The sequence below is a fragment of the Pan troglodytes genome, chromosome 5, assembly GCF_028858775.2.
Source record: "Pan troglodytes isolate AG18354 chromosome 5, NHGRI_mPanTro3-v2.0_pri, whole genome shotgun sequence".
Taxonomy (NCBI): Eukaryota; Metazoa; Chordata; class Mammalia; order Primates; family Hominidae; genus Pan; species Pan troglodytes.
Window position 1 is genome coordinate 23,617,555 of NC_072403.2, and position 24,421 is coordinate 23,641,975.

General features: G+C 38.5%; 1 protein-coding gene across 11 annotated transcripts in view; it reads right to left on the reverse strand.

The window, feature by feature from the left end:
- NUP153 (nucleoporin 153) overlaps positions 1-24,421 on the reverse strand; it is a 92,293-nt gene that overhangs the window by 42,951 nt on the left and 24,921 nt on the right. For 4 of the 11 annotated variants that reach the window (XM_001170682.8, XM_054685616.2, XM_063812800.1 and 1 more), the window contains exons 3-11: positions 16,528-16,776; positions 16,235-16,374; positions 15,912-16,040; positions 10,451-10,567; positions 10,314-10,358; positions 10,000-10,053; positions 6,272-6,418; positions 3,027-3,079; positions 2,664-2,790 (exon numbers count right to left, since the gene is read on the reverse strand). In XM_001170682.8, the coding sequence (XP_001170682.1) occupies positions 2,664-2,790; positions 3,027-3,079; positions 6,272-6,418; positions 10,000-10,053; positions 10,314-10,358; positions 10,451-10,567; positions 15,912-16,040; positions 16,235-16,374; positions 16,528-16,776 (1,061 nt within the window). The remainder of the gene's footprint in view (positions 1-2,663; positions 2,791-3,026; positions 3,080-6,271; positions 6,419-9,999; positions 10,054-10,313; positions 10,359-10,450; positions 10,568-15,911; positions 16,041-16,234; positions 16,375-16,527; positions 16,777-24,421) is intronic. The other 7 variants (XM_063812801.1, XM_009450561.5, XM_054685613.2 and 4 more) reach the window with 3 other exon arrangements.

Here is a 24,421-nt window from a genome sequence, read left to right on the forward strand (position 1 = left end):
AGATGCACCAAAAACTGCAATGTCTGCAGCTGGCATTGGTCAACTGAAAGGGCCTACTTCTTCTCCACAACAACACCCAATGGCACACTGCACAACCAACGCTTCAAAAGTTGAAGGAATTGGGCTACAAAGTTTTGCCTCATCTGCCATATTCACCTGACCTCTCGCCAACTGACTATCACTTCTTCAAGCATCTCGAAAACTTTTTGCAGGGAAAACACTTCTGCAACAGCGGGATGCAGAAAATGCTTTCCAAGAGCTTGTCGAATCCCAAAGCACAGATTTTTGTGCTATAGGAATAAGCAAATTTATTTCTCGTTGGCAAAAATGTGTTGATTGTAATGGTTCCTGTTTTGTTCAATAAAGATGTGTTTGAGCCTAGTTAAATAATGATTTAAAATTCATGGTCCAAAACCCCAATTACTTTTGTACCAACCTAATAAATTCCTTATTTACACAAGGTAAGACAGCCCATTTCTTTTGTTTTTGTTTTGTTTTTGAGACAAAGTCTCGCTCTGTTGCCAGGCTGGAGTACACTGGTGCAATCTTGGCTCACTGCAACCTCCACCTCCAGGGTTCAAGTGATTCTCCTGCCTCAGCCTCCCGAGTAGCTGGGACTACAAACATACGCTATCACACCCAGCTAATTTTTGTATTTTTAGTAAAGACGGGGTTTCATCATGTTGGCCAGGATGGTCTCGATCTCTTGACCTCGTGATCCACCCGCCTTGGCCTCCCAAAGTGCTGGGATTACAGGCATGAGCCACCGTGCCCAGCCGCCAACCCATTTCTTAAATATAATTAATAAAGAGCTTTAATGACAAAAGAAAATTGGTTTGCTACAAAACCTACAGAATTTATATACTGTTTGTATGATCAATGGCATTCAAGGTATTTCCTTTTCAGATAATGATATATAGTAATAGATTCCCTCCCTTCACAACACTCTAGTAGAGTGAGAAACAGAGACTAAAGGAAAGACAGAGCCTCCAGACCAGCAATGGAGCCAAGTCTACTAACATAATCCCAAATGTCATTACAAGTCAATTTACATGGCAGAAAGTGAAAACTGCCAAGGAGGTCATAATTCTGGTGAGCTATAGTACTGCTAACTAGGAAAAGCAGAGTTAAAAGGAAGCAAGGCATCACACTCCAAACCTGCAGAGCAAAATACCAATAGGCATGAAGAAATCTAAGACATCCAACAACTTCAACCAAAACATGATTTTGTTTCTGTCAACATAAATAGGAAAAGCATGTTTAAAAAGCTAAAAATATACTCTTAAAACTCATTGGTCAATGAGGGAGTCACTGGTGAAATTTTAATTGAAACAAATGACAAATGCAAGGACTATGTATCAAAACTCAAATGGTTAAGCTAGGCTGAAATGCATTTATAATACAACTAAAATGAGACTTGCATTCAACTTAAAGTAGTTAGAAAAAAAGAGCAATATATAGACAGAAAGGTTAATGTAACCAATCTTAAATCTGTCCCTATCTTTTCCAAACATTTATGGTCAGAATATATAGAGAACTCTTTCTAATAATAAGTTATATATACATATACATACATATTTCTTAATATACATATAAGAAATTATATATATATATATCTTCATAGGAAATAACCCCATAGGAAAAAAATGGATCAAGAGAAAACTCAAATGTCCAAAAAACACACAAAAGGATGCCCCAAGATCTATCTATTGTCATATGGTGGAAATGTTGAACTGCAAAACTATCTTGAAGAGAAAACATGGCAACATCTAATACAGCAGAAGATGTGGATCATCCCCTATAATCCAACAATTCCATTCCTAGATAAATACTCTAGAGAAAATACTGCACGTGTGCAGACAGAAAAGTGCATATTCACTTTAATGTGTATTAGAAATCTACCAAAATGTATCCTGATGGCAGAATGGATTATGGTAAATCTTCAAACTGGATAAATATATAAGCAGTGAAATTAAAAAACTTACAGTTACCTTTCACAACACAACATCAAAAAAGGAGAAACAGGCAAGCAAGAAGAAGACAGGCAGGGCACGGTGGCTCTCGCCTGTAATCCCAGCACTTTGCAAGGCCGAGGCAGGTGGATCACTTGACATCAGGTGTTCGACCCAGCCTGGCCAACATGGTGAAACCCCATCTCTACTAAAAATACAAAAATTAGCCAGGTGTGGTGGCAAATGCCTATAGTCCCAGCTACTTGCGTGACTGAGGCACAGGAATTGCTTGAACCCAGGAGGCAGAGGTTGCACTGAGCCGAGACTGCACCACTGCACTCCAGCCTGAGCGACAGAGCAAGACTGTATCTTAAAAAAAGAAGAATACGTATAGTATTAATCCTATTTATGAACTTATTTACGTATGTTTTACAAACAGACAAAACTATACAGTAATACCAAGGGTCAAATAATTTCAATTGCAATTCCCTTATTTGAAAAAGTATGGGTAGTTTTGTTTTGTTCTATGATACCCATGAAATTTAAGGTACTAGATTAGGTTTTCAGCATACATTTTGAAAGAACTGATTCAATGGCAGATTAATTTTGCTCTGGGTCTCTTCGAACCCCAACCCTACAGGTCTCCCCTTACCACCACCACACCAATGCTTTTTAAATAAACCTCAAGAGTATATGAGTATACAACCCTACCTCCTCCTCCAGAGGTTTAGAAGCAACAAAGCGTGTTCTTTCTCGTCTCATCTTGCCACCTCCACCACCTACTCCAGAAGATAAACCATTGGCTGCAGGCAAACTGAAATTTGGATATGAAAAGCCACTGGCAAATAAAAAGAAAATTAAAACAACTGATATATTATTGTGGTCCATAACTTGTTAACTAGAACTGCTAACAAGTAAAAAAAATATACAGCTGAACGTGATTCTAAAATCTTAGATTTCTTTATATAAAGTTTCTGTTCTTTGATTTTAATCTTCAAAAAGGTACATGTAAATTAAATACAGACCTTACAAGTTAAATATAAAGAAGTATAGCTGTATAAGAAATGACAGTACCTTTCTCGTTGTTCTCTATTTTGTCCGGGTGTCATATTTTTTTCATATCCAGTCTGCAGGGGAAATACACACATATTTACGTTTGCTTATTTGTTGTAATTTTCTTAGTACCACCTTGCTTCCTATTAATTTTAATATTTAGAATCAGGAATTTGATGGCTTTTTAGTTAATGAATCCTGAAATTTGAAATTACACCCTGCCTTCTGAATGGTAACCAAGAGTTACAGTGAGATTATATATATGAAAAATGTCAGTGAGCACAATCATTATTTTAACAAAATGGTAGTATATAGACAATACACTCACTAACCTAACCACAAAATTACTTTACTTATCCCTCTTTTTGTCCTGTTAATTGTGCAACCAAATATACAAAGATATTCCTTTCGAAATAGCTCCCTACAACTTAAAGAATTAATACTTCCACTGAAAGGAATCAAGACTTCTTGGAAAAATGGCTGATTACAGGGCTGGGGCAGGAAATGCATGTGATGAGCCTGAATTATCTTATAATGTCAAAAACCAATTAAGTGCTCAAAAAGATACAGGCAAGAATCATCAATAATGCTAACACTAGTGGCTGAAAAGAATATAATTGGGAATTTTCCTTCCCACAAAATACTTATTCATTACGAAAGGTAAAATAGTAATTTTATAGTAGAGAATCCTCACAGACACCACTTTATGTAATAACCACACTGCCAGGAATGGGACAAACTGGTAGCCTGTGCCTTCTGAACAGTGAGAACAGCTCAGCACACTCCCTCAATGGTCTTCACTGCCAAAAGTAGGTAACTGAAATCTAATCATGAGGAAACATCAGACAATCATAAAACTGCAGAACATTCTACAAAATAACTGGCTTCTATACTTCAAAATTATCAATATTGTGAAACACAAAACAACAAGAACAAAAAACAAAAGGAACTGTTCTAGACTAACGGAGATGAAGAGACATGACAACTACATGCAAGACATGATGTTAGAATTTTTTCTTTTGGGCCAAGTGACAACATGTAAATAGAATCTGTAGATTACAGTGTTGTGCCAATGTTAAGTTTCTGGGTTTGACCACTGCTATGCATTATGTAAGAGAACTCCTTGTTAATAAGAACAGAGAAAAAGATAGAGCAAATGTAGTAAAATGTGAAGTTCATGAAATTTTTCTTGCAAATCTGTAGAAGTCCAATATTATGCTAAAAAGAAAAAAATACACACACACACACACACAAATATATATATATATATATATATATATATATATATATATATTTTTTTTTTTTTTTGAGTCAGGGTCTTACTCTCTCACCCAAGCTGGAGTGCAGTGGTGCTATCACAGTTCACTTTAGCCTCGAACTCCTGGGCTCTCACGTGATCCTCCTACCGCAACCTCCTGCCTTGCTAGGATTACAGACATGCACCACCACATCTGGCTAATTTTTTTATTTCTTCTAGAGATAAGGTCTTGCTATGGTGCCTGGGCTAGTCTTGAATTCCTGGCCTCAAGCGATCCTTCTGCCTGAGCCTCTCAAAGCACTGGGATTATAGGCATGAGCCACCATGATCACACTATGTTCAAAATATTTTTCAAAATTTTAATGTATGGAAGGAGATAAAGCAAATATGACAAAATGTTAATGAGTGGTGAATCAACATAAAGAAATACATGGCAAATCACTGTACTAATCTTTCTAAGTTTCAAGGTTTTCAATAAATTGAGTTGTTAGAAATGAGATAAAATATACGTAAAGGCATAAACAATAAGGTGTTAAGTAAACAAAATAAACACAAGTTAAATGACACAAAAAACCAGACAAACCCAGATTATGGGACATTTTATAAGACAACTGGCCTGGTCTCTTCAAAAACCTATGATCCAGCAATTCTATTTCTAGGTATAAACCCAAGAGAAATAAAAACATGTCCACACACACACACACACACAAAACACTTATACATAAATGTTGACAGGAGCATTATTCATTATAGCCAAAAAGTAAAAACAACCCCAATGTCCTTCAAGTGATTAATGGATAAAACAAAATCTAGTATATCCATACAACGAAATATCTACAAAATCTAGTATTCCTTACAATGAAATATTATTCAGCCATAAAAAGGGAAAAAATGAAGTACTGATACATACTACGACGTGAATGAACCTTGAAAACATTATGCTAAGTGGCTACTGATGGGTATGGGTATGAGATTTTCAAAGGGTGGGAGAGATGGTAATACAAATGTTCTAAAATTTACCATTATGATGGCTTAACAGTTGAACAACTCACAGACACCAGTTTATTTATAAAGTGTTTTCCAAACATGCTAAAACCACTGAATTGAAAACTTTAAATAGGAGAATTGTATGATACGTAAATTATCTCAAGAAACAGAAACCAATGTGGCCAGGGTGAGGGTTTGAGGTCTGGAAAAACAAAACCAAAAGCAGTATCTGAACCTTGCTCAAGTCCTGGTTCAAAAAAGCAATTATGAAAAACATTTCAATATGGACTGGATATTAGATAATTTTAAGGAATTACAATTAATTTTCTTAGATGGGATAATATAGGACAAAGTACTTAGGAGATGCATATCAAAGTACTTAGGGTTCAAAAGATAATGTCTGAAATTTACTTTCAGATAGTTCAACACCACCACATGAAAGAAACAGATAAAGCAAATCCGGCAAAATTATGTAACCTAAACAATGAGTACATGCTAGAGTTTACTAGTCAACACTAACTTAAGATCTGACCAAGGTAGCGGCCAGGCGCGGTGGCTCACATCTGTAATCCCAGCACTTTGGGAGGCCAAGGCAGGTGGGTCACTTGAGGTCAGGAGTTCGAGACCAGCCTGGCCAACATAGTGAAACCCTGTCTCTACTAAAAATACAAAAATTAGCTGGGTGAGGTGGCACATGCCTGTAGTCCCAGCTACTCGGAGGGCTGAAGCAGGAGAATCACTTGAACCCGGGAGGCAGAGGTTGCAGTGAGCTGAGACCATGCCATTGCATTCCACCCCTGGCGACAGAGTGAGACTCCGTCTCAAAAAAAAAAAAAAAAAAAAAAAGATTTGATCAAGGTGACAGCTATTTTAAAAGCATACCAATTCATAATCATCGCTAATTCACAACCTTTATGTGTTATACAGTTGCTAGAATACAATGGTAGTTATATTTTACATTATTTAGTCTTACTTATTCTAATCAATATTCAAAGACTGGTAGAAATATACATATACTCACACTGCACTTTTTATCTATTCTTTGATTGGTCTTCCTGAATTCACCAGAAGGAGTCAGAGATGGTTTAAAATAAACACTTCGATTTGTTGCTATGGAAACTGGCTTTGGGGTCATAAGTCTCTGAACAGGAGGATATTGAGAATCCACCTTACAGGTAAACAGAAATCAAAAACATTTATTTTCATATAAATCAATGATTCATATCTAAATTTTGACAATAGCTAATGTGACCTAAAGACCATGAGTATTTCCCAGAGAAATATACAGTAGATACAAACAAATAAGAGGAAAAACTGATAATAATGGAACCTAAGGTATGTATTCATATACCTATGTACATAAATATACACACATATAATTCTAAAATGGCTTCACGGATACACTATATTTCATTCCAGACTTAATGACTTTTCACACACATGCATGCATACAAAATGGAACTATATTCAAAACAGCACTACAGATCAAACCTTTTACAGTTTTTTTTTTTTTTTTTTAAGAGATGGACTCCTGCTCTGTCACCCAGACCACGGCTCACTGTAGGTGAGACCTGGGTGATCCTCCCACCACAGCCTCCTGTGTAGACAGGCGTGCGCCACCACACCCGGCTAATTTTTTTGGGTTTTTTTTGTAGAGACAGGGTATCGCCATGTTGCTCAGGCTGGTCTCAAACTCCTGGGCTCAAGCAATCTGCCTGCCTCAACCTCCCAAAGTGCTGAGATTACAGACATGAGGCAACTCACCTGGCTTTTTTTTTTTTTTTTTAATGGAGACTAGGTCTTGCTGTGTTGCCCAGGCTGATCTCAAACTTCTGGGCTCAAGCAATCCTTCTGCCTCAGCCTCTCAAAGAGTGCTGGGATTACAGGCATGAGCCACTGCGCCTGGCCCAGAGTGAATTTTAAATGCATGAACTAAAATGTACTTTTGTCACATTTTCCCTGAATTACTGTCCATATTTTTTGAGCTGCAAATAAGATATTTTAAAACTAGCTATGGGCCAGGCGTGGTGGCTCACACCTGTAATCCCAGCAATGTGGGAGGCCGAAGCAGGTGGATCATTTGAGGTCAGGAGTTTGAGGCCAGCCTGGCCAACATGGTGAAAACGTCTCTACTAAAAATGTAAAAATTAGCCAGGCGTGGTGGTATGTGCCTGTAATCCTGGCTATTCAGGAGGCTGAGGCAGGAGAATCGTTTGAACCTGGAGGCAGAGCTTTCAATGGGCCAAGATTGTGCCACCGCACTCCAGCCTGGGAGACAGAGCAAGAGTCAGTCTCCCAAAACAAACAAAAAAACTAGCTATGAAAATATTTTAACTCCCAAAAATGTGACCGAATCCCACTCCAAGTTATTTCCCCCATTGTTATTTAAATACCATACCAAACCAAAAATCTTACAATGTAAGTCTAAATGGTAAATCACTGTTAAGACTTCCAAACTGTAAAATGAACTCAATTTATTATGTAAGTACACCAACTGTTTTGTTAACAGTCCTTTGCTAAACTGAAACATAGTAAAAATCCTGTTGGTATAAAACCACTATAAAGCCAAAAGCTTCTAACTCTGTCCAAAGACTGTAATCCTATGAATAAGGTCCTTTCATTCAGCAGCAGCTGTGAACAACATTGGTTTCCAGGGCAAAGCCTCTGTATGGTTACTAACTCTTCCCTAAAACCTCTTCGCAAATGTGACCTTACATACAACTCAATAAGAGAGTCTATTTTGTAGACTGTTCTGATAACATCTGTGAAACATGGGCTATGATACCGTATTCTGGCTTTTTATTTCTTAGCACCCGTTAATAAACTTTTATGGATATGATACTCAACCATTAGTAAAACTGTTATTGATAAGAACTTACATTATGACATAATTTTAAAATTTCACCTCTTATTATAAAATAACCTGATATAAATGAGGGGTTGAGAAAAGCTAGTAGCTTAAATTAAGCCCATCATAGAAACTACTAATAGATTCCTTCTTGCCTAATTCCAAATGTCTAGGTAATTCCAAAAATTGAGAAGCAACACTCTTCCAATAAAAAGTTCAATATTAGCTTTCTTTGCATCAGAATTTCATTACAGATAATAATTTATCAATATCTTAGTCACTGCAATTAATTCATACAATTATAATTTAAATAATTACTTTTGAGGAACTTGGTATTGCAAGAAATGCTTTCAAAAGAAAAATCCAGGCCAGGCACGGTGGCTCACACCTGTAATCCCAGCACTTTGGGAGGCCAAGGCGGGCGGATCACGAGGTCAAGAGATCAAGACTACCCTGGCTAATACGGTGAAACCCCATCTCTACTAAAAATACAAAAAATCGGCCAGGCATGGTGATAGGCGCCTGTAGTCCCAGCTACCTGCGAGGCTGAGGCAGGAGAATTGCTTGAGCCCTGGAGGTGGAGGTTGCAGTGAGCTGAGACTGTGCCACTGCACACTCCAGCCTGGGTGACAGAGCGAGACGCTGCCTCAAAAAGAAAAGAAAAGAAAGAAAAATCCAACAGTCTGTTTTCCCTGAAGGATGCTTAACCAGCTATAAATAAACTAACAAAAGATACCTCTTTAACCCAAACATTGTATTTTTTTTCCCACAGTAACCGCCAAAGTTAATTTTAAGCAAATAGGATATATTAAAAGGGCAGCAAGATATAATGATCAACTTTATCAGTTCCACTATCTTGAAACAGTATTTTGTTTGGCTGATGAGAGATCTGCCTAATTGAAATTCTACTACACACAATAGATTTCACAAAATTTTGGTTAATGAGGAAAGTATACAAAGATGATGATGTGCAGTGAGGACTTTAGTTCACTGAACTTTTTTTTTTTTTTTTTTTTTGAGATAGAGTCTCACTTTGTCTCCCAGGCTGGAGTGCAGTGGCGCGACCTCGGCTCACTGCACCCTCCACCTCCCGGGTTCAAGTGATTCTCCTGCCTCAGCCTCCGGAGTAGCTGAGATTACAGGTGCGCACCGCCACACCTGGCTAATTTTTTTTTGTATTTTTAGTAGAGACAGGGTTTCACCATGTTGTCCAGGCTGGTTTTGAACTCCTGACCTCAAGTGATCCACTGGCCTGGGCCTCCCAAAGTGCTAGGATTACAGGCGTAAGCCACCGCACCTGGCCGATCACTCCTATTTTTATTTATCAAAAGGTAACAGTAAGCCATAAAGTCTGTCAAGATCCTGAAGATGGAAATGCTGAATAGCCCAAAAAAAAATTGGATGAGTATCTACTATATATACAATATTGTCCTGAGGCCTGCAGAAGAGAGTAAAATGTCCAAGTAGAAGAATACTATTTTTCAGGGTCAGGCACAGTGGCTCACACCTTAGTCCCAGCACTTTGGGAGGCCACGGCAGGCAGATCACCTGAGCTCAGGAGTTTGAGACCAGTCTAGCCAAAACGGTGAAACCCTATCTCTACTAAAAATACAAAAATGAGCAGGGCATGATGGCACATGCCTGTAATCTCAGTTACTAGGGAGGCTGGGGCACGAGAATCGCTTGAACCTGGGAGCCACAGGTCACAGTGAGTCAAGATGGCACCACTGCACACCAGTCTGGATGACAGAGCGAGACTAAGACTCAAAAAAAAAAAAAAGAATATTATTTTTCAAACATGTTCCCTAATGTCTAAACTAAATCCAATTTGTATACTTGTGAACTTTAAACACAACAAAATTGTAGACAGTTTAAATAACTAAATGCTAAAGAAGTTTTACCTTTTGTCTTTTGGCCTGAAAATCTGTGATATCTATCCCACTCCTATCAAGAGGCTGAAAAAAAAAATACTATTAGAATAGATGGGGAGTTATGAAAAATACTTTTTTTTTTTTTTTTGAGATGGCGTCTCACTCTGTCGCCCAGGCTGGAGTGCAGTGGCGTGATCTTGACTCACTGCAACCTCTGCCTCCCAAGTTCAAGTGATTCTCCTGCCTCAGCCTCCCAAGTAGCTGGGACTACAGGCGTGCACCACCACACCCGGCTAATTTTTGTATGAACAATATTTTTTAAAAAGGTTTAAATCTCAACTTACAGAATTCAGAGGAGAAGAAACAATGGATGGAATTCTTTTTGCATCCTGTTAATGTTGAAAAAATAACAAAATTAAGATTTTTCAATAATATCAAGTTTTGTTACACTCCTGTATTAATCGTGATTTTAAAAATTTACCGCTAAAGGGCTTGACATCTTCTCTAAAGACTGCAATATTCGCCGAGCTGTTGAACTGGTCACACCGTAAGATTGGGCACTGAGTTGCTTAGCTTTCATTTGTCTTCTAACTGGTGCCTGTAAAGTAAACCCTATATTATTTGTTGCAACATAAAATCTAAGGCACATATTTCATGCAGTGAAAATATTTACAAGATAGAATGGATGTCCAAAGTAAAACAGGATTTAATGCGTTAACAGCAATTTATCTTTGGGTGGTATCATTAAAAGTTCAATTTTTTTCTTGATGCCTTTACTGGAAATCCAATTCTCTGATTGAGAAATTACCTTTACAATAACAAAAGAATGATAAGACAGCATGCACCATTTTAAAGAAAAGTATGGGCCGGGCATGGTGGCTCATGTCTGTAATCCCAGCACTTTGGGAGGTGTGAGGAGGGCGGACTGCCTGAGCTCAGGAGTTCAAGACCAGCCTGGGCAACATGGTGAAACCCCATCTGTATTAAAATACAAAAAATCAGCCAGGCGTGGCAGTGTGTGCCTGCAGTCCCAGCTACTCGACAGGCTGAGGCAGGAGAACTGCTTTGAACCCAGGAGGCGGAGGTTGTGGTGAGCCGAGACTGCACCACTCTACTCCAGCCTGGGCAACAGAGCGAGACTCTTTCTCAAAAAAAAAAAAAAAAAAGTACTACACGCTAGCTTAAGCTTTAGAAAAAGCTCTCTACATACTTACACCATTCTGTTAACCCCTTCGTTAATAACAGAATACTGTCCTCCACCAACACTCAGAAATAAGTCTCATAATTACTGTTAATTATATATGGGAGAATAATCAGGAAAGCAAGTACAACATCTAAAAACAAGACAAAAATCTTCAAATATAGGCATTTCATAGTCACTGCTGCCAATATATGTATATAAATACAACTGACTTTTGTATATTGACCTTGTATCCTGTGACCCTGTTAAACTCGCTTATTAGTTGTGGTGGCTTTTTTTGTATTTTCTTTGGATTTTTCTACGTAGATAAGCATGTTATCTGTGTACAGGAAAAATATTACAGGAATAATACCCTTTCCAATCTGCATGCATTGATTTCTGTGCCTACTGCACTGGCTAGCACCTGCAGTATGATGTTAAACAGTAGCAGTGATAGCAGACATCCTTGCTTGCTTCCTCATACCATTAAGTATGATGCCAGATGATTTTTTTGTAAATGCACTTTATCAGGTAGAAGGATCTCAACTATACCTAGGTTTGTTCAAAAGTTTTTATCATGACTAAATGTTGGATTTTTAAAAAATATTTTATGTATCTATAGAGATGTTCATATAGTACTCTTTAGATTATTTACATGGTAAATCCCATTAATTTTTTATTTATTTATTTTTTTTTAGACAGAGTCTCAGTCTGTTGCCCAGGCTGGAGTGCGGTGGCACAATCTCGGCTCACTGCAACCTCCGCCTCCCAGGTTCAAACGATTCTCCTGCCTCAGCCTCCCGAGTAGCTGGGATTACAGGCACGTGCAACTGCAACTGGCTAATTTTTGTATTTTTAGTAGAGATAGGGTTTCACCATGTTGGCCAGGCTGGTCTCGAACTCCTGACCTCAGGTGATCTAAGGCCTTCCAAAGTGCTGGGATTACAGGCATGAGCCACCACACCCGGTCTAATCCCATTAATTTTCATATGTTGAGTCAACCTTGCCTTCCGAGGATAAACCCCACTTGATCATGATGCAGTTTCCTTTTTAAATTTGTTGGATTCCATTTACAAATATTTTTGTTGAGAAGGTTTGTGTCTATAATTCATGAGGAATAATAGTCTGTTGCTATCTTCTAATGTCTTTGTCTGATTTTGGTCTCGGGGTAATAACGTTGGCCTCATAAAAGGTACTGGGAAGTGTTCCCTACTCTCCTACTATACATAAGAGTTTGTGTAGAATTGGTATTATTTCTTTCTTAAACGTTTGGTAGGATTCACCAGGGAAGCTATCTGAGCCTGAAGCTTCTTTGCTGGAACGTATTTTAAATTATGAACTCAATTCACTGAAAAGATAAAGTTATTCAGGCTACATATTCTTGACTAATACCAAATAACAAAAGTCTAACAAATAAGTCTAACAAAATATGTTCGAGATCTGTATGCTGAACACTACAAAACACTGATGAAAAAAATTTATAAACCACCTAAATGGGAAGATATACCATGTTCATGGTTTGGAAGACTCAATTTTGTTAAGATGCCTATTCTCCCCAGATTGGTCTTTAGACTCAAATGCAATCTCAATCATGGCTGGGCATGCTGGCTCATACCTATAATACCAGCACTTTTGGGAGGCCAAGGTGGGCGGATCACCTGAGGTCAGGAGTTCGAGACCAGCCTGGCCAACATGGTAAAACCCTGTCTCTACTAAAAATACAAAAATTAGTGGGGCATGGTGGTGTGTGCCTGTAGTCCCAGCTGCTTGGGAGGCTGAGGCAGGAAAATTGTGTGAACCTGGGAGGTGGAGGTTGCAGTGAACCAAGATCATGCCACAGCACTTCAGCTTGGGCAACAGAGCAAGATCCCATCTCAAAAATAAAAAAAGCAATTCCAATCAAAATCCTAGCAGACTGTAGAAACAAGCCAATCTTAGATTTTTATAGAAAAGCAAAGGACCTAAAAAAGCCACAACAAGCTTGAAAAAGAACAAAATTGGACTACTCACATCACCTAATTTTAAGACCTACCGGAAGCCTATGGCAATCAAGACAGTGCAGTTGGCAAAAGGAAAGACACACAGATCAATGGGTGGGTGGGGGGAGGGATGGTCGAAAGTCCAGAAATAAAGCCATGTGAACTGGATTTCAACAAAGGTGCAGGCCAGGCCTGGTGGTTCATGCTTGTAATCCGAACACTTTGGGAAGCCAACACAGGAGGATCGCTTGAGCCCAGGAGTACAACACCAGCCTAGGCAACTTAGTGAGACCCTGTCGCTACCAAAAAAAAAAATTTAGCTGGGAATGGTGGCACACGCCTGTGGTCCCAGCTACTCGGGAGGCTAAAGTGGGAGGATCACTTGAGCCCAGGAGGTTCTGGTTGCAGTGAGCCATGATCGTGCCACTGCACTCCAACCTGTGTGACAGAGCAAGGCCCTGTCTCAAACAAAAACACAAAACAAAGACGGTGCAAAAGCTATTCAATAAACAAAGAACAGTCTTTTTAACAAATAACACTAGAACAATTGCACACCCATATGTTAAAAAAACAAAAAACAAAAAACCTTGGCCAGGCACACCTGTAATCTCAGAACTTTGGGAGGCTGAGGCAGGAGGATTGCTTGAGCCCAGGAGTTCAGGATCAGCCTGAGCAACGTAGTAAGACTCCTACCTTTCATTTTTTAAAAAAACTTTTTAATTTAGAAAATACAATGAGCCTTGACCAATACCTCATACCACACACAAAAATCTACTCAAAATGAATCATAGGCATAAATTAAAACCTAAAACTATAAAACTTGTAGAAGAAAACATAAGACAAAATCTTTGTGACATGGGATTATAATAGTAAAAATGTCTCAGATACGACACCAAAAGCATGAAACCATTAAGAATACACACACATGCACACGCACACACAAAAGATGTCATCAAAAGTAAAACTTCTGGCCGGGCGCGGTGGCTCACGCCTGTAATCCCAGCACTTTGGGAGGCCAAGGCGGGTGAATCACAAGGTCAAGAGTTCGAGACCAGCCTGGCTAAGATGGCGAGAAACTCCGTCTCTACTAAAAATACAATCAGCCAGGTGTGGTGGCAGGCACCTGTAATCTCAGCTACTCAGGAGGCTGAGGCAGAGAATTGCTTGAACCCAAGGAGGTGGAGGGTGCGCCACTGCACTCAAGCCTGGGCGACAGCACAAGACCTGTCTCAGAGAAAAAAAAAATAACAACTTCTGCTCTTCAAAAGACACTGTTAAGATACACCAGAGAACGGGAGAAAATATTCGCAAAACATATAACTAAGTATTTGTACCCTGAAAAATGAACTCTCTCAAAATTTATTAATAAGAAAATAACCCAATGTTTAAATGGGTGGAAGATTTGAACAGACACTTCACCAAAGAAGATATTTCACCAAAAGATAGGCTGATAGCAAATAAGCACCAAATAAACACATGAAAAGACATTCAACATCATTAGTCATTACAGAAGTACAAATCAAAATCACAAGTTGGGGTTACCACTACATGCCTACTAGAATAGCAAAAACAAACAAAAAACCTGACACCACCAAGTGCTGACAAGGATGAACAGCAACTCTTATATTACCAGTCAGAATGAAACCTGGTACCAGCCACTCTGGAAAACAGTTTGGCAGTTTATTATAAAGTTTACTGTATACTTACCATATGACCCATCAATTCAACTCCTAGGTATTTGTATTTACCTGAGATGAAAATGAATGCTCACAAAAAACATTCATAGCAGCTTCATTCATAATTGCCAGAAACTGGAAACAACTCAGTGTCTTTTCACTAGTGAATAATAAACCAACTGTACTAACCATACTACTCAGCAATAAAAAGGAACTATTAAAAGATGCAAAAACAGATGGATCTCAAATGCATTATGCTAAGTAGAATAAGCCAGACTCAAAAGGTTGCATATGACTAAACGTATATGACATTCTGGAAAGGCCAAAACTACAGAGAAAGAAAACAGATCAGTGGTTGCCAGAGGGTGGTAGGAGAAGGGTTGACTCAAGAGATACATAAGGTAACGTTTTGGGGTGATGAAAATGTCTGATCAATATTTGATTGTAGAAGTGGTTATATACATAATAATATGTTTTGTTAAAGCTCAAATACTCTAAAACAATGAAAAATTGTAGTATGTGTAATTTATACGTCATTTTAAAAAAAGAATCACATTTCTTGAGATACACGCACATATCTAATACATAAAACATTCACTTAGGTCTAAAATAATGTTTATATACCCTAAATGAAAAAAATATAACCCATAGCTGTTGTTTTCCCAAAGAACAATATTAAATCAAAACTACTGGCCGGGTGCAGTGGCTCACGCCTGTAATCCTAACACTTTGGGAGGCCGAGGTGGGCGCATCACGAGATCAAGAGATCAAGACCATCCTGGCCAACACAGTGAAACCCGTCTCTACTAAAAATACAAAAAATTAGCTGGGCGTGGTGGCATGTGCCTGTACTCCCAGCTACTTGGGAGGCTAAGGCAGGAGAATCGCTTGAAACCAGGAGACGGAGGTTGCAGTGTGGTCCGAGATCGTGCCACCGCACTCCAGCCTGGGCGACAGAGCCAAGACTCCATCTTGAAAAAATATAAATAAAAGAAAAATAAAAAATAAATCAAAACTATTTTTTTGAGCACAAAGTAATTTATTATCCAGTTAAAGTGTAAAAAAAAAAGAAAAAAAAAGATCATCAACCCTTCTATTGGAACCTACCTGATAAGGTGTATTTCGTAGTTTAGACTGTCTTACAGCAGCTGCTGCCCCACCGTATGTTGTTTTTCCAGGATAAAAAGGAGAATCTCCAAGCTGACTGGTTTTAAGGATTGAAGAATTCCCAAGTGACTGCACAGAAACACAATGATAAATTATAAGCCATATGAACCCAGGAGGTGGAGGTTGCAGTGAGTTAAGATCGTGCTGCTACACACTCAAGCCTGGGCAACAGCAAAAGACTCTTGTCTCAGGAAAAAAAAAAAAATTATAAGCAATAAACACTCAAAACTAATGTGATTAAATCCAACCCAGTTAGTACTCACAGGGGAAAGTGTTCCAAAGGCAGACAAGTTGAATGCTGGTTTTTTTGAGCTGGTGGCAGTGTGCTGTGAGAGTGAGTGAGAACGTTCAGCTTCTGGGGACCACAGAGGTGGCAATGAAGTGTTCTTTGAAACAGTTATATCTGAAACAAAATTACATAATCCATAGTAATAACACCAATACAAGAGCCTAGATTTTTATAAATAGAAAATAAAAATTACAACCATGTCAGAAAAAAAACCCATACAATTTAATGTTACTACCCAAATTATGTACTACCACATGTCAAGAATACCTTTATCAGAAGCTCTTGAAGAAAAACCACTGGTAGTTGAGATGTTATCATCATCATGCTGAGAGGTAGAATCTTTAATTTCCTTTACCAGGGAAAATCCCGAACTGCCAATTGGGAATGCCGAGGATGTAGATGGCTGACAGTGTAATGCAGGGGATTCCAACATGGAAAAATTCAGATGGCTCCGATGAAGAGAAGGCCTTGTTAACACATCTGGATAATTTGAAGCAGTACTAGTTGTTGAAGGTTCTTAAAAGAAAAGCATTAATATTATGAATATACAACTTAGAGCGATACACTACCACAAATGGTTTTTACTTTAAGAAAACACATTACAGTATATAATAGCTTCAATTCAAATCACTGGGGCATCCCATAATAAGCCCAATATAACATACTCCTAGGCAAAACAAAGTTTCAACTAACTAAAATTAATTTAAATAAGAGCTAATTATTTTAAACCAGTAAGAGTGATGTGATACGATACAACAGCTGAAATACAACTATTTTTTGCCAGTTGATTAAACCCATTCACTTTTTTGATGGTGTATTTTGTAATACAGAAAGTAACTTGTGCCTTATAGTCCTGTCATTCTGAGACCATAAAAAATAAGTTTTACCCGTATTTTGATACTGTTGCTTTTATTTCAATATGTCTAATCTTGACTCCCATCTGAAATTAGTTATGATGCGGGAGTAAAGAAAGGATTCGGCTTCACTGTTTTCCAAATGGTTAACCTGTTTATAACCTAAGGTAATCTCTTAAATAAGCCATCCTTTCATCAATGATTGAGAAGCCACTGTTACCACATACTAAACCATACTAAATTCCGAGAGTCTTTATTCCTCTCTTTCTCTAATGATGTATCTTTATACTTCTGCACGAGTACCAAATGTTTTAAATATTATGCTTTAGAATAAATTTAATGCGTGTTGAAGTTACTCCACCCCACCTTCCCGTTATTAAAATATTAAATTATTAAAATAAATCATTTTTCAGAATTTGTCTTCAGGGGCATTTTCAAAAACTTTAGAATTGTTTCTAAAGTTCCCAAAAAGAGGCTTCCAGTTAGAATGGAATAAGTGGGACCAGACCAGTCCTTCTACTGTAAACAATTATAAGACTGGAGAAAAAATATGAAGCTACTGCTTTCAGACAGTGGAAAACAGCACAAAAAAAAAAAACTCACAAGGTGAGCCCTACGATTACCCAGCTCTCTGTCTAGGAACATTTTCAGACCTTGAACAGAGACCTAGAGTCAAGTAAAACAGAGCGGGAAGAAATCAGAATTTAGGACACTGCAGAGTAGGGAACTGTGCAGAGAGGGTCTCCCAGAAATCCACAAGGGAGTGTCCAGTGAGCAGAGAGGCTGCACATACCTATATCAAAGACCACTTAAGCCTTACGCAGCAGCTGCTATGGAGTTGAGAAAACAGAGATACTAGACAGCGTACCATGCTAGGGGAAAAAACAATGCTGAGGACTCTCAAGTTTTAGGGCTGCCAGAATTTAAAGATCTCATTACTAATGGCATTCAGCTGATGTACCAAAAGGTTCGCCCTTAAAAATAAGGAATAAGTATATAACTAAAATAAGACCTACTACAGATCTCTCCTAAAAAGCCACGGGGGAGACAGAGCTTGGAGGCTAAGGCCCACCACACTGGGAGGCTTAGGAAACACACTGGACTTCCCACAAATATACATTAATACAGCACAAAACTACATCTACAGAAGTTCAAAATTATCATTAACTGAACTGCCTGCTAAAAACAAGAACCAACACTCTTCAGAGGAAGATGACAGAACCAAGAGTCTCTACACATTATCATTCAAAATGCCAATATAGTAAAAACTCAATGTATAGAAAAAAGAAAACTGTGATCGATGCACGGGGGTAGTGGGTGGGGGAGAGTAGGTGTTAGAAACTTTAACCAAAGGTAGCAGACAAAGACGTTAAAACATTTAGCATTACAAGACTTTAAAGCAGCTATCTGGAATATGTTCAAAGTTCCTAAAAGAGCCCTTAAAATTATTTTGACTAGGATCACACTGAATTTAAGATTTTTAAAAAGAACTGATAGCATTCCCAACACTGCCTTCCTACCCACCTTTCCTTTGGTTCAGATCTCCTTTATGTCCCTCAGTGGAACTTAAGAGAACTTCTTCTTTTAGAGTGTCACACACTTGTTAAAGTACATAATTTTTTTTTCCTTTTTTTTTTTTTTTTGAGACAGTCTCACTCTGTCGCCCAGGCTAGAGTGCAGTGGCGCAATCTTCGCTCACTGCAGCCTCCACCTCCCAATTGTTTGATATTACAAATGGGATCCTTTCTTCTTTCGTGTTTTCTGACTACTGCTTAAATAAGAGAGTCGTTAGGTATTTTTCAATATTAACTTTGTGTCAATTGCTAGAGTTTTCTTATTCTAACACATTACCACATCCCCATAACTAATTACATTCTTAATATCTAGAAGTGGTGGTGATGGACTTCTACCTTATTCCCAACTTTAATAAGATTGCTTCTAATGTTTCACCATTAAATATGATTCTGGGCTGGGCACAGTGGTTCACACCTGTAATCCCAGCACTTTGGGAGGCCAAGGCGGGCAGATGACTTGAGGTCAGGAGTTCAAGACCAGACTGGCCAACACAGCAAAATCCCATCCCTACTAAAAATACAAAAATTACCCGGGCATGGTGGCACACGCCTGTAATTCCAGCTACCTGGGAGGCTGAAGCACGAGAATTGCTTGAACCTGGGAGGCAGAGGTTGCAGTGAGCTAAGATCTTGCCACTGAATTCCAGCCTGGTTGACAGAGCCCTCTGTCTCAAAAAAAAAAAAAAAAAAAAAAAAAAAAAAAAAAAAAGATTCTGGCCTTTCGTTTGAAAAACTGACATGTTAAGGAAGTAACAGTTTCTAAACTCCAAATAGAAATAAAGAGTGAACTTTAAATTTTAGCAAATGTCTATTTACTAAAAAGCAAAAATAAGATCATTTTACCTAGTAACATGGTAAACTATATTAAACGCTGAATGATTACTTGCATTCCTAGATTAATGCTCTCCTCAGTAAGTATTGTGTGATGTGCTGCTAGACTGTATTTGCCATTCTGTAGTGTTCTTCTATGTGCTATCTTCCTAAAAAATTGTCTTGGCTGGACACAGTGGCTCACGCCTGTAGTCCCAACACTTTAGGAGGCCAAGGCAGGAGGATTACTTGAGCCCAGGAGTTCGAGACCAGCCTGGGCAACATACTGAGACTTCATCTCTACTAAAAATTTAAAAAGTCAGCTGGGTGTGGTTGCACACAGCTGTAGTCCCAGCTACTCAGGAGGCTGAGGTGGGAGGATCACTTGAGCCCAGGAGTTCAAGGCTGCAATGAGCTATGATGGCACCACTGCACTCCAGCCTGACCAACAAAGCAAGACTATCTCATTTAAAAAAAAAAAAAAAAAAGTCTTAACAAATATTTTACAGCTTAAGCAATACAAAACAATTCTGGATTATTTAGTTCCAAAGTACTATAACAAAAAAAGCCAGCTGCAGATAAAAACACTCAACAAACTAAGACTAAAACGAAACTACAACATAATAAAGTAAAAAAATCATGTTTGCAGATGATACAATCTTACATGTAAATAACAGTGAAGATTCAGCCAAAAGCTGTTAGAGCAAATTTAGCCAAGTACCAGGATACAAAAATCAACACAAAAAAATGTGTTTCTAGGCACTAATAATGAACAATCTGAAAAGTAAGAAAACAATTTCATTTATAATAGCATCAAAAAGAATAAAATACTTAGGAATGAACCAAGGTAAAAGATGTGCACATGGAAACTACAAAATAGTACCGAAAGAAAGAAAACAGAAATGGAAAAATATCCCACGTACATGGACTACAAGACTAAATATTGTTGGGATGTCAATACTATTCTAAGCAACCTACAGATTCAATATAACCTCTATCTAAATCCCAAAGACATTTTTTGCAGAAATAGAAAACCCATCCTAAAATTCATATGGAATCTCAAGGAACCTCAAAATGCCAAAATAATCTTTAAAAACAACAAAAAAGTTGGAGGTCTCAAGCTTTCTGATTTTAAAACTTAATACAAAAGTACAGTAATGAAAACAATGTGGCACTGGTGAGAGAGAACAGGAGGTGGGAGGTAGTTTCTCCTTCACTTATATATTTTTTTCTTCTCTTCACAAAATCCACAAGACTACCTCGCTGATGTTACACATGCTAATCCTGAGGCTTTAGTCACACAAAGAAAACAGCCATTCTTCGGTGCTCTCATAATAGGTAACCATACCTTTTAAAGAATTCCAGGAATTGCTCTTAGGATATCCAAAATCAAACCAAGGTTGCAGAGTCCACCTCAGGAAGGAATGCGAAATAACTGATTTACAGCATTGTTGCCACCGGCCAGACCACTACTCAAGGTAATCATCGCAACCAGATATGCTGCCTTGCGTACCCTACCCTGCAGGTGCTTTGCCCAGCCCAGCCTGCATACCTTACCCCATGTCAATTCCTGCGCTTTGCCTAATAAAAAAAATTCCTACTGGCTTTTTCCGGGAAGCCAGGAGGAGGATCCTTGAGCCTCACCTCCACTGTTTCCCTTGCGCTCAAGCACAAGCCCTGAAATAAAAGTCCTGTCTGGGAAATCTGCTTGGCTCCGTGTTAATTTCCATTACATGGGAAACCAAAGAGCCTGTGGTCTGTAATATTGTAATAAAGACAGACAATATAGACCATGGACGTGAACACAGGGCCCAGAAATAAACTACCATATATGATCAAACGATCTTCAACAAGGATTTCAAGACCACTCAATGGGAAAAGGACAGTCTCTTCATTAAATGGTTTTGGAAAACTGGATATCCACATGAAAAAGAATGAACCCTTATCTTGAACCATATACAAAAATTAACTCTAAATGGATTAAAGACCAAAGTATAACACCCAAAACTATAAAAATTTTAGAAGAAAACAATTTCAGGACATGAGATTTGACAATGATTTATCAGATACGACACTAAAAGCACAGGACACGGAAGCAAAAACAGACAAACAGGACTACATCAAATGTAAAAACTTTTATGCATCAAAGAATGTAATCAACAGAGTAAAAGGTCAACCTACAGGATGGGAGAAAATATCCACAAATTATATATGTGATAAGCGATTAATATCCAGAACATAAAAAGTACTCCAACCCCCAGTGAAAATGGCTTTTATCAAAAAGGCAATAATGGATGCTGGTGAGGATGTAGAGAAAGGAGAATCCTTGTACACTGTTGTTGGTGGGAATATCAATTAGTACAGCCATCATGGAGAACATCATTGAGGTTTCTCACAAAAACTAAAAGTAGAACCACAATATGATCCAACAATCCCACTGCTGGGTATATATCCAAGTTAAAGGAAACTAGTATATCAAAGAGATAATCTGCACTCGCAGCACTATTCACAATAGCCAAGATACGGAATTGACCTAAGTATCCATCCATAAATGAATGGACAAAGAAACTGTGCTACATATACACAATGGAGTATTATTCAGCCATTAAAAAAAAAAAAGAATTAAATCTTGTCATTTGCAACAATATAGATGGAACTGCAGAACATCACATTAAGTGAAATACACCAGGCACAAAAAGACAACTATCACATGTTCTCAAATGTGACAGCTTTAAAAAAAAAAAACGGACTCAAAAGAACTCATGGAGACAGAATAGAATGACGAATACCAGTGGGCAACTCATGGAGACAGAGAATAGAATGACGGTTACCAGAAGGCGGCTCATGCCTGTAATCCTAGCACTTTGGGAGGCCGAGGTGGGCGGATCACAAGGTCAGGAGATCGAGACCATCCTGGCTAACATGGTGAAACCCCGTGTCTACTAAAAATACAAAAAATTAGCCGGGTGTGGTGGCGGGCGCCTGTAGTCCCAGCTACTTGGGAGGCTGAGACAGGAGAGTGGCGTGAACCCAGATGGAGGTTGCAGTGAGCTGAGATCATGCCACTGTACCCCAGCCTGGGCGACAGAGCCAAGAACCTGTCTCAAAACAAAACAAAAATAAAAAACCAGAGATACTGTCTGGGGTTTAGAAATCTGCTGGTATAGGTATTTAAACCAATTAGCATTTACACATAATAAATATTTCAATTTATCTGCAATCAGGATTTACATACACATAGGTTGAAATGTTTCCCAGGGTATCAAATATTCCAATATTACTGAAGTATATTACACTATGAACATGCTTTTTACTTATCCCATTCTCTCATCCCTGCATCAGTTTCTCCTATAGGAGAAAAGTGATAGGATAATTTTCTAACTCTTGGCAGACATCAACTAAACCTAGTATATACAGAAACCAAAGAGGAAAAAGAAATCCAACACAGGCCAGGTGTGGTGGCTCATCCCTATAATCCCAGCACTTTTAGGAGGCTGAGGCAGGAGGATCACTTAAGGCCAGGAGTTCAAGACCAGCTTGAGCAACATAGTGAGGCCTCACGTCTACTAAAAATTTTTAAAACATAGCTAGGCATGGCAGCACGCTCTTGTAGTCCCAGCTACCTGGGAGGGTGAGGAGGAGAATGTAAAGTGAGTCACACACGTTTTTGGTTTCCCAGTGCATACAAAAGTTATGTTTACACTACACTATAGCCTATTAAGTGTGCAACAGCATTATGACAATAAAAACAACATACCTACTTAAAAAAAAATTGCTAACAAATAACAATCTGCTGAGTCTTCAGAAAGTCATAATCTTTTAGGTGGTGTTAACAGGTCTTTGCCTCAATGTTAATGGCTACTGACTGATCAGGGTGATGAGTAGTGAAGGCTGGGGTGGTTGTAGCAATTTCTTAAAATAAGACAACAATGAAGTTTGCCTCATCGATTGACTATTCCTTTAACGAAAGATTTCTCTGTGGCATGCAATGTTTTTGATAGCATTCTAACTGCAGAATTTTCAAAATGGGAGTCAATCCTCTCAAATTTCACTGCTGCTTTATCAACTAAGTTTATGTAATATTCTAAATTATTCTGTAATCTTAAAAATGTGCACAGTATCTTCACCAAGAGTAGATTCCAACTCAAGAAACCACTTTTGCCAGGTGTGGTGGCTTACACCTGTAAGCCCAGCACTTCGGGAGGCCGAGGGGTGCAGATCACTAGGTCAGGAGCTCAAGACCATCCTTGCCAACACGGTGAAACCCCATCTCTACTAAAAATACAAAAAATTAGCTGGGTGTGGTGGCACATGCCTGTAGTCCCAGCTACTCGGGAGACCGAGGCAGGAGAATTGCTTTATCGCAGGAGGCTGAAGTTGCAGTGGGCTGAGATTGTGCCACTGCACTCCAGAGTGGGTGACAGAGCAAGACTGTCTCAAAAAAGAAGAAGAAGAAAAAAAGAAACCACTTTCTTTGCGCATCCACAAGAAGCAACTCCTCATCCATTCGAGTTTGAGCATAAGATATTGCAGTAATTCAGTCACATCTTCATACTCCACTTATAATTTTAGTTCTCTTTCTATTTCCACCACATTTGTAGTTCCTTCCTCCACTGAAGTCCTGAACCCCTCAAAGTTATCCATGGGGGCTGGAATCAACTTTCTCTAAACTCCTATTCATGTTAATATTTGGACCTCCTCCTGTAAATCACAAATGGTTTTTCTCCCCCAAATTAGCCTTGACTTGAAACTCAACAAATGTTCTTAATGTCATCTAGAATGGTGAACCTTTTCCAAAAGGTTTACAATTTACTTTACCCAGATCTATCTGAGGAATGACTATGATAGCTATAGCCATATGAAAGGTATTTCTTAAATAATGAGACTGGAAAGTCAAAATGCCTCCTTGATCCATGGGCTGCA